General features: G+C 36.6%; 1 protein-coding gene across 1 annotated transcript in view; it reads left to right on the top strand.

Annotated features, from left to right (window-relative positions):
• The window catches only part of rsh (Rap GTPase activating protein radish), a 1,018,586-nt gene that overhangs the window by 830,762 nt on the left and 175,790 nt on the right, over positions 1 to 12,034 (top strand). Inside the window, exon 6 of the mRNA XM_081726479.1 lies at positions 3,050 to 3,189. Coding sequence (XP_081582605.1) covers positions 3,050 to 3,189 — 140 coding nt within the window. The remainder of the gene's footprint in view (positions 1 to 3,049; positions 3,190 to 12,034) is intronic.

The raw sequence follows: 12,034 nt of genomic DNA, 5'->3' as shown, positions 1-12,034 counted from the left end.
ATATGCATAAATACGTTTATGAACTACTGGATTACTTGTAGTAATTATTTATACTGGCGTGAAATCTCTGCCATGTTCCTTGTGGTAGAATGGTAGAAACACATTATGAATACAAGGACAGTATTAATTCAAAACTACGGTAATTGATGTGTTATCATCATTGGTCGGTGCTTCAAGTACACTTGTTCGAATGGAATGTGAGTCTATAACTACTTTGAGAAACCGGTAATATTTATAAAGATTACTTAACCTACAAAAAATGGTGTCTTCCTGTTCTGTCTAATTCCTATTCTTCATAGTAACCCTACTGCACTTTCTACCACAATTTCGATCTTATCTTAGGCAGAACGCGAATTTTAATTTGAAATCTGTTTAGACACTTCGTTCATCAGTTCTAGTTAGACATAAAGTATGAAGTAGCAATTAATAAATTTTATGCATGTGAAAAACAAATTGAAGATCTCGGTGCAAGAAGGGGATAGCTGCAATTACAGAGTTAATTCACAATTGAAAAAAAGCTGTTAAAACGCAATTTACTTTCATTTAGCCTCCAAATATTTTGTAAAGAAATGCGATATTATAGAGTAAATCATTTCTTTGACAAAAGTTTGGAGGCTAAAGTAGAGTAAATAGTATTCTAATAATATTTTGTTTGAATCCTGAACCAAATGTAAAATTGGAGCTGTCCCCTTCTTCCCCTACCGACGTCTAAATGTAATTAACATTGAAGTTAGAACTTGTCGAAGAAAATTAATGTTAAACTCATCAGTATTAGTGTTATCCTAGAAGCGTCCTCTATTGACAGATGACTATTGATCATCATTTTAATATTCTTCGCAATTGAAGAATTTTATATGAATACTCTATTTTTCAATTACAAATAATGTTATTGTTTAGCAAGACTTTGAAAAGAATAGCAAGAAATTGTAATAATTTGTTTTTGCTTTTCGTGTAAAAATAAGATAAAGAGCACATTTTTATTGCTTTTTTGTCTTCATTTTCTTATATTTTACTAACAGCACAAGTGACATAAACGTGATCCATTCTAGGGCTAATTCGTCGATTGCCTGTGTTTGCAAATTGATTTACAATTGAGGGGGTGAGCACCAGGCCCGTATCCAGGAGTCTAGGGGGGCCGGGCCCTTCCTAAATTTTTGCGGCCCCCCCTAAAATTTTCACGGTAAATGAACTATTATATGGTGATGAACTATAATATTTTTGGATCGCCCCCCCCTAACTTCAGCCGGGCCCTCCCTACATTTTTGGGCTGGCTACCGGCCTGGTGAGCGCAAAAGTGGTCTAACCCACTTTTTTAAAAAATGAAGAAAAATCAAGTTAAAATTAAACACATCTGTTTTTTGTAAAATATATGTATGTACAGTGTATGGCAAATTCAACCGCTTGTGCTTGCTTTTGGTATATTGTACAAAAAAACACTTGTGTTTAACTTTAACTTGATTTTTCTCCATTTTAAAAAATGTGGGTTAGACCACTGTTGCACTAACACCCTCAATTTTTCATGAGTCCTACAAAAGTTTCCAACAGATAAATTTGTCATATATTTATCATAGTCCCCTTTCCCAATTTTTACCTTCTAGATCCGCTACTGAAAATACGTGGTTGCTGAAATGGTACTTACTAGGTTAGCCTAGGTTATTTTCAAGCTTGACCATATTGTCACTGAAAAAAAAGTAAGATTCGATCAAGAATCGAATAGGAAATGCAAGATTTTTTTTTTCAGTTGAAAGTCAACTCCTCTGGGAGGATTTCACCCTCATCAGGAGTCAGATTTCAGGACATGTTAGGATTTTTAGGTACTGTAGTTGAATGAAAATGAGGATGTCAGTATCCAATTTGATTCTATGGTTTAAGAAAAATTTAGATTGAGTATAGGCTCATCCGTCCCACTAATTACGAAAGTAAATGATACTTTACGTTTGTCATAAATTGTCCGTGAACTTAAAATTGAATTTAATTCTTTATGAATACGTATATCTTATATACTGCCGAGATAGTTTGGGAAGCGCTGGTTTAAATCATTATGAATGCTGTGATATGTTTGCGTCGCTTTATGACTGAATTAAGGATTCCGTTCTAAGTAAAGACACTTTTCTTTAGGAAGTTTGATTCTATATTAACTCTAAATAAATTTTGAACCATTATCTATCTATTTGACGTTATAGCCTCGCTTTCTGCTCATATAAAAGGAATAATGTACCTGTAATTAATATTTAATACAAAATTAGAAATTATAAGAAAGGTGCAATGGATGCTTCTAACTTCCAAAATCGTCATTTCTCCTAATATATCGATAACTTTAATAGGTGGAGAAAGTCATAAAATAGATTATGCAGCTATTCTGTATTCTAATCCTATTCTAATACGGGGGCCTCTGTGGCTCAGTAAAGAGCGTTTACCTCTGGTGCATGGGGTCCTTGGTTCCATCCCAACTCGCGCCAAGTGAGCTTTGTGGTGGACAAACATCGTGTGCATGGGTTTTCTGGAGGTTCTCCCGTTTCCTCCCACTTTTTTCACTCCACCATTTCATTCATACAATGTTAGCTACCATTAATCATACAAAGTTAGCTACTACTAACTAACTAACAATACGATGTCTAGTCGTCCTGTTAACGTCATAACGAAGAGCTTAATTAGGGAATATTTCGCTATCAGTTTCACATCAATATGTGCCATTGTTCTCTCTTTGATGGTATATGCCATCAATTTTTAGGTTTGTAAATTATTTTGTTTCTTTGTTATCTCGAAAAGTATTCAAGAACTTTCACTCTCATGCACATCATTATGTTCAACTCATTAAGATCTATCGATTAATATATCCCACATCTCTTAAAACAATTTTTCTCCCCACTAATAATATTGTAGACTTTGAAATAGTTTGTGTTATATTTTACAAAGTTCTTCTAGAAATTACTTCAAGAACAAATATATAAATGTTTGTTATTGAGTACACTTTTATACAAGATTTTCGCCATAAAAATCCTAATACGTTCATTTTTTACTTTTCTTCTTTTTCTTTCTTTGAATGCAGGTTTTGATAAGTACAAAGGAGGCCTGGACACGGTTCACGATCTAACAGGCCTCTACTCCGTCTACACGAACTGGCGGGGAATCGAAATCATGTTCCACGTCTCAACGTTACTGCCGTACGAAAAACACGACCCGCAGAAGGTAAGTATTCCTATTAATTATTTTTAAAATAATTATTATTTAGGTATCTTAGTATAGCTCTCGAACATTTATATTGCTCTATTAAAATATATATGTTTCCTCTTACGTTAATATTCCAACACTTTTAGCTCATTTCCTGGGTTCATGGATAATATGTTTTACCTCAACGTATCGTTAATTATGTTTATTATTATTCCTATTAATTATTATTAGTTTTTGAATATTCATTATATATCCTTCAGTACAAATTATTATATACCAATCATTATTATCCTAGCGTGTACCGGTAGTTTGCAGTAATCTTACGACAGCACCATCACGTTTACTTAAATTGCTGTAATTTCGCTAAAAATTATGTTTATAATGCAGCAGAGGTTTATATATCCCATCCCATTATTCATGACATTTTGCAAAATTTTCTTATCGACTTGTGTTCTCCAATATCAGTTCCGGTGCCTTTTCATAGCCAAATACCGGTGTGGGTAATCGAGTTGTCCGCGGGGAAGGTTGGCGATCGTGAGGCGAAACCCACTAGGTGTTCGTGTCCATCTTAAGCACTGATTGATTCGGAAAGATCGTTTGAGGGAGGCGAGTCACCTCCTGGACAATGGATGTAACCTCAGAAGAAAATAATGCAATATAAATTTACATCACATATTATAACAAGCAGCAGTGTCACGTGTATACTATGTGAAGGAATTTGGTTTGTATTGCGTGATATTTTTTCAATTCATGTTAAAACCGGAAGTTGTAGTGGATCGATATTACTTCCGGTTTTAGTAGAGTACAGAGTTGAGAATGGAGATAAAAAAAATATTCTTTGGACGCTTATTCCATTGCAGAAAATTGGAGTCACCGTGGCTCAGTGGTGGAGCACGTACAGCTGGTGTGTGGGGTCCCCTGTTTGATCCCCGGTCAACTAAGTTTATGGTGGAAAACATCCCTTCCGTGGATTTTCTCGAGGTATTCCTGTTTCCTTCAATATTTCATTCCATCATTTCTTCCATCATCATTCACTTTCCTTAATCCTCTGTCTCCCTTAGCCTAATGGACATACACGTGTGGCGTTAAACTAAAAGATTTTTTCGATTACAGAAAACCGCATCTCTCTATCTACTTCCGTGTTTGCTCTATAGTGATCAACGTTAAACCCAGAAATGGTTGATTTCTATCACTTTTAGTTTGAATATCGGCTACAAACACGAACTTGGTTCCAAACTTTTTTACTCTCTACATCCAAATTAAATTGGCTAAATTTCGTGGTGATTGATCAGTGAGTTCTTGATTATTATTATTATTATTATTATTATTATTATTATTATTATTATTATTATTATTATTATTATTATTATTATTATTGTCCCCCGGACGGACGTTTGATTGAAATTTAATGGGGACGTCAGCATCGAGGCAATTTATCCCCGTCACGTTCTGAACGGAGGTAGCTTTTACATACGATGTGATGTGATTCTAAATAGGTGAGTTTAGACCCAAAAAATGTACCTTTTCGAGAGTGATCGCTTCCATAACGTACACTGAGAAAATTCCGTTATCCGGACAACTGTATATTTTACAAATATACGGGATCCTTATGTTTACTACAGAAATCTGTACAGAGCATACGTTATCCATATGGTACATACGTACTATCTTTTTACCGCTTGGATGTTGCACCATACTGCTGTAGAATGTCTGACACCTAACAGTCTTCCGTATATTACATTGTAACGATATCTTTGTATTTTTAGTGTAATTCTAAATATCTTTTATTATACTTCTGGGCAATGCGTAATTTTAAAATATGCAATAACTAGTTAGAAGAAGAAGAAGATACGGAAAAAATAGGATCAAAAATTGATTCTAATATATTAATTTGATGAGTTGTCATAACAACGTTTTATAAACAAATAAATAAATAAATAAACGATATAATAGTTCACGAACCATCATATAAAGTATGTATGCATAAGTAAAAGGTGTATTTTATTTCAATAATTGTATGCCACTATAAAAGCTAGGAAATTTAAACACAACATAAACTATTTTGAGTGAATTTAGTGATATAAAATAGAGAAAAATATGACTGAGGACCTGTGTATATAACAAGTTATGCGGTTATATAAATTTGGTAGTCCTCGCCGCAGGATCATCGTTATAACATATGTATACGTATATTACTTAGTCAGCTATATGTGATATACATCCATCTTTATGTGAGATCCTGATCGCCTTTATACATTTCTTTCTTTCATACGGAAAGTAGCCATAGATGGAATACTTATACGGAAAGTATTATAAAAAATACGTTTCTAGTTATACTTTTGCTGCAGGACGTCACATATAGTCATATCTTTAAGTCCAAAAACTACAGGATTTGCCCATGTAACCTACGCCACGCCACGCCACATACGTTTATTTTTCTCTGTGTAGGCTCGCCTCTTCTCAGAAGAGCACTCTCTTTTCAATTGTCCTCCAAGTTTGTGTGTTCAAGTCCCTGTTAAATTGGGTAATCGTATTATATAAAATTGACTATGATTAATCAGAAGACCATGGAAATAAGTATCCTTCTTTAATTGGTTCCTAGTTCGATTACCAGTGGCAGTACTAACCTCTCATACAAACCCAAATACTGATTCGGATCCTACTTTAAACAGTAGATAATGCCTCATATATGATCGATCTTGAAAATTGACGTTAAACTTATTGTCAATTCGACCAGTTTAAGATCAGTTTCGCGTAATGGCGTACGCAGGGAAATTTCGTGATTTAAGCATTCCTTTGAGCAAAATATTATTAAAAAATAAATATTTACTCTCTTTCTCTCTCTCTCTCTCTCTCTCTCTCTCTCTCTCTCTCGCTCGCTCGCTCGCTCGCTCGCTAGGGTGTAACTAATTAACGCAACAAACTTTGGGAGGTGATTCCTCTCACCGAGATTAGCTAACAAGGTGCTATGAACACTTAGCATATTAGGCATATTGGCGGAGTTAGTGAGGGTCGAAAGCGTGACAACAATAAATTTGAAGCGGTAGATAAGCTAATAAGGTTACATATGGCGGTCTAGAAAGTCTAGAGGTGGCACTGTATCTCAATGCATAGTTGGTTGGTTCACATACACAGGAAGCGCTTGTGTTCAAGATTTTGCAGTACAGGAGTGGGGCCATTGTGCTGCGAGTGTTGAATAGGACAAGTGGCAGTGTTCGACAAAAACATAGTGCGGTATTGAAGCCGCGAACAGACCGACATGCTATTCGTGCAGATGGCAATGGGCGTGAAGCAGCACGACTCTATCAGGAGTGTTCTCTTAACAGACACCAACCATCATACAGGATATTTACAGTAATTCATCGGCGCGTGTTTGAAGCAGGGACTGTACTATCTGCCATTGTGGATGCTGGTCGACCCCGTCGTGTACGAACACTTGTTATGGACAAACGTGTGTTAGAGGCCGTGTACAATGAGCCAAGTACGAGTTCTAGGAAACTTAGCCGTGAAATGCATGTTAGTCACACGACTGTGTGGCATGCGTTACATGGAAATGCCTTGTACCCATATCACCCGGATATCCGTATCACCCGCAAAAGGTACAAAGAGTGGCAGAAGCAGACTTTCAACCAAGTGAAGCATTCTGCCAGTTGTTTATTCAACAGATCACTGCTATCATGTTGTTTCAGGCATCAGTACTGTTCACTGACGAGGTCACGTTTAAAAGAAATGGTATGCCAACTTGCTTAACACACCCACATGTGGGCAGATGTACATCCCGATGGTGCGGTTGCCATTCTTCATCAACATCAATTTGGACTTAATGTATGGTGTGGTATTGTCCATGATCAATTGATCGACCCATACATGATACCATGATTGAATGAATGGTTCACAGTATTTCACCTTCCTGCAGGATACACTGCACGAATTACTGAAAATACTCCCCTAGCGATTCGCCGCAACATGTGGTACATGCATGATGGGGCTTCTCACATTTTAGTGTAAACGTCCGCTGGTGGTTAAACAAAAACTTTCCAAGACGTTAGATCGGGTGTGGCGATCCAGTGCATTAGCCTGCCCGATCTCTAGACCTGAATCCACTGGATTTTTGTCTGTGAGGACACATTAAAAGTGTGATATATGCTACTCTTGTCGGTGTTATCAACTACTTGGAATAGTATATCCACAACGCATATGCAACTGTTCATCATAACCCAAATATCTTTGGACGGGTTCGCCAATCCATGATCCGACGTTCTCATACACATTGCTGTCCATGGCGGACACTTTAAACATTTCCTGTGATGTACCCAACGAATGTGCGTTTGTGTCTCTCTGCGCGTCGATATCTATCGCTTCTAACTTATTGTTCTTACGTTTCCGGCCCTCGCTTACTCTGTCAATATGCCCAATATGCTATAGGAATTATCTCCTGACGTTTGTTACATTACAGATATCCCCGAAACGATGTGATACATTCCTTCTTCTTACTTTGAACCTGCGTCCAAAATGGCGGACTTCAACATGTACGCCATGATTTTAGTATACCGTAATAGATGTGGTTCTACTCACATTACCCCTATCCAAGATATGGTATCACTCTCCCATGCCATTCCAAACTTACAAGATACATTTGCCTCGTGTTGTATATACTGTAAATGCATTCAAAATTTGAGGTTGCTTTGGGCCTCATTTAATATTATTTAATTGAGTTAGTTTTTCTCATGGGCCACTTTTGTCTGATATGGAAATATTTTAGAGGATGAGACTTAAAACACTTGAAATTCGAAATATAAGGACCACTCTAATATTGATATGTGATTAAATTCTACATACGCCACTGGTTCCACGTTATAACTTACTCAATAGTTCTGATCTACAATACTCTGTTAGATTAGAGTTGATTGAAACTTCTTTATTTCCTAGGTTCTATTTTCTACAGAGTGTTCGAGAAGTCTTCTTATCTTTAGGTATGAGTATCACAGAGAATGTCAGTGTAATTTTAGTTATGGTATTGTAGAACTGCTTTCATAATCACAGTCAGCACTATCTGGTACCCCTGCGTTCAAGGTTCGTAGAGAATTTCAGTTATGAAGTCATTGCTAATGTGAGTGGGTTGCGCTTTCGCAGTTGAGGAAGAGTCGAGGAAAACATAATGGCCGTTACAACACCGGACAAATTCATTAAGGATTCTCATCGTCGGTAGAGGACTGATGAAGAATTGCGTAAAACTGTGGAGAAAGCGTTCCAAACGATAACACGTGAGATGCTCCTCATCTCAAGGAGGATATGAAGACTCATACATCTGTGTGTCTGTGTACACAATGGAACACTTATGCAGATTCACTGGATACACAGTTCGTATCTGTAAGTATTCAAATGTAGTGTATACTAAATAAATAACCTAAAATTACACTGTTTGTGATATTCAAACATTGGGATATGGAGATTTCTCGAATATCCTATATAATATTCTGTATATTGCTTAGATATTCCAGGTTTAAAATTTCAATGACATAAAGTTGCTATATGAGTTCGGAACCTTTTTGAGCAACTCTGTAATGAAGAAACCAATGATGTTCTTACCCATGACGATTAAGTAATTTGAAATTCTGTATTATATAAATTACTAGTTTGTCTATCGAAAAACCATCTCCCTTTAGAAGCTCAACTATACAAAAGGTTGTTCACTGTATGTCCGACCATTTTTCCATTCGGTGCTACTGCCTGTCGTATCATGTTGGGACTATGGGTTTACTGGAGGTAGGAGAAGGACTGTAAGCAAAGTGACATCCGTAGTGCTATAGGGGATCCGTCGATTGGCGCGCCATGAAAATTCCCCGACTCAATTCGATATGGGCCACAGATTCCACCTCGCATCGTCAACTGTGAACAAAACAATTCGCAACCGCCTTAGGTTGAAGTGTGTGCGGAAAGCGTGTACACTCCCGCACACACTGGATGATTTATGGAAAGCGTACAGAGAGGAGTGGGACAGAATCCCCATGCTGGACAGAATAGTCCGCAATGCTGATAGTCCAATAGAACATGATCGGAAGTAGCGGCGCGGTATCTCTCAAGGTGAGTACCCGTTTAAAATGTCAGATATAAAGCAAACAACGTTCTGTAGTGGTGGAAATTGGCATGAATGCACACCTACTTATTACAAAATGAACACACTGAGGAAAAACTGTATGGGGTGTAATTAAAAAAACTATGTTACATGTGTAAATCCTATAGTTTTTGGACTTAACGTACACCAAACGTATAACTGAAAACGCGTGTTTTAATAATACTTTCGGTAGAAGTGCTTCATATATACGTAGATTTCGTATGAAACAACATAGGCGGCCAGGATCTCACATACAAATGGACGTATATAACATATAGCTGACGAATGTAACATACGTATATGAATGTAATGTAGAGAAGACTGTTAGATGTCAGATTTCCTGCAACAGCATGATGTAACACCTAAGGGTAGTGCGTATGTAGCATATGGATAACATATGCTCCGTATTGATTTCTGTAGTAAGAAAGAGGATTCTATATATGTGTAGAGTATACTGCTGTCCGGACAATTGATATTTTTTTCAGTGCAAGTTTACATTTCTCAACACGGCCTGTGTAGTGTGTTTTACAAGTAAAATATACAATGTATTAAAATATGATATTGTGTTTGTGTTACAGGGTATGAAACGCATTTCCATTTGATGCAGAAAATGACCCTGCGTTGCAACTTATTTAGCAGAGAAAATGAAAGCTACGTTAATAATAACACAGCAGCCATTTTGAATGGTATCTGGGAGTTGTTGTGCACATATTGATTGACTACTCGTCTGTTTCTGCGGCCTTCATTTTCCACTTCATTGTCGATTGGAGAATGGATTGGCATTACTTGTAGCGTACATCTTCCGTTTGCTTTGATATTTTGTAGTAGATAACAAACGAAATTTAGAGACTATTCAAACTATAACATTTCCCTCCCACTCAAACAAATTCCTTAAGCCGAGCTGCAATACGGTATGAAACAATTTTATTTTATCTTCATTTTGGCATTTTAAATAGGAATGTACTGGGAGTCTGTTTCGAGCAGAATTAAAGCGAAGTAATGAATCCCTTCGCCTTCTACTGATAATCCAAGAGTTGTTTCCAAACTTTCATGATTTACGACACACTTTACTGAATTCCCACGACAACACTGCAAGCATTATGACTGCTTGCATTATAACTGCAAGCATTATGACTGCTGCTGGAACGTTGACAATACAGTCTCTCTGAAAAAAATATGATTTTAACTAGTTAGTAAGCACTTCTTGCTTTTTAAATTCTAAAATTTTGCTTCACACTCTATGGGACTGCGCGATACACCAGTGTGCTGCGATACACCAGTTTGTACATGATGCTTAACGAGATGCTATATTACGACCAAGATGATACTGAACATGTATTTCTTGCTTTGTATTCTATTGATGAAACAACCAATCAAGAGGTGGATAATGAATTATCCCTTTTCTACGGGCTTCTTGAGATTTACCATCATTTTTATTTTAAAAAATTTTCCCAGTGTATATTTGTTTGTAGAGAAAGCTCTATCTCCAGTGGAGTATGACTTATCCGTAGGGTCTGTCAAGAATGAGTTAACCTTTGGGACAGAAGCAGGTGACAAGGTATCAAGGCGGAAGGAGATGTCAAAAAGTGTTGAATGGAGCTAAGAAAGATAGATAGAGAGAAAGAGGAAATGATGATGATAAAGAAATCTTATTTTCCTTCAAGATGTCTTGTCAAATGAAAGATCGCTTGACTCATCACTTTTTTCCTCCTTTCTTTCTGCCATCTCCTTTGAGGTCGCGTCTTTACCACAATGTGGTTGGTTGGTTGGTGTAAAGAAAGAGGGAGAGAGAGAGGGAGAGAGAAGAGAGGGTGAAATGTTTCATTGCATTTCTAGAAAAGGAGAGATCTACTAACAGACGTCTCACAGGAAAGTAACATTACACAGCAGATTTGCAATGTATTATACGCTACTTTCTCATCAGCCACATAATTATCGGATCTTTAAGAAAGCTTAACTTCAGTTCATATTTTCTGCAGGAAATGTGTTCAAATTACAAGATTTCTTTTTATATTATTTTTAAAAATCAGTACTTACAATATTGGTAAGGCACCAGGATTAGTACCTGCTTTAATAAGGCTTTTAGCTTTATTAGCTTTTCATCATTTTTCTTCCCGTGTAGAGGACGCAACCCTCTTCAAGACTAGTGTGCTTGGTCCTGAGTTTGATTCCCAGTGGAAGACGTTAAAATTTAAAAAAAACACTTACAGTGGTTTGTATTTCACCGTACACTGTAGATTCACTTCTCATATAGCTTCAAAGATGAACGAAGAAACTCGTAATCATAAATCACGTCTTCGAAATTCTAGGACGAATTTAGAAAAGAATATTTGAAACATTTTAATCTGTCAATTTAAATACTTATATAAAGTTTAAAGAAGAATAAACTCGGTTAAAGACAATAAATGGATTGCTGAAACTTTTATAAATGGAATATGGATGGCCACTGTTAAAGTCATTGTTGACCATGAAGACGATAACGGATTGGCTTCATTAACGTGCTTGGTCGAGATAATCGCTCCAGCTATATATTGCAAAAAAATCGATTTCATTCAAGAGTTAGTGTGGAGTAACGGACTGGTGCACTAACATTATAATTTTATAAGGATCACTAATGTGATGCTGTAACATTACCATCTTATAAGGCCCACTATCGTGATCCTAATAACATTATAATGTTATAATGCCCATTATCGTGATCCTTATACCATTACAATTCTCTAAGGCCATTAGCGTGATTCTAATCAG

This window comes from Thermobia domestica, chromosome 9, assembly GCF_964235325.1.
Source record: "Thermobia domestica chromosome 9, izTheDome1.hap1.1, whole genome shotgun sequence".
Classification (NCBI taxonomy): Eukaryota; Metazoa; Arthropoda; class Insecta; order Zygentoma; family Lepismatidae; genus Thermobia; species Thermobia domestica.
This window is presented reverse-complemented; position numbering and strand designations above follow the sequence as displayed.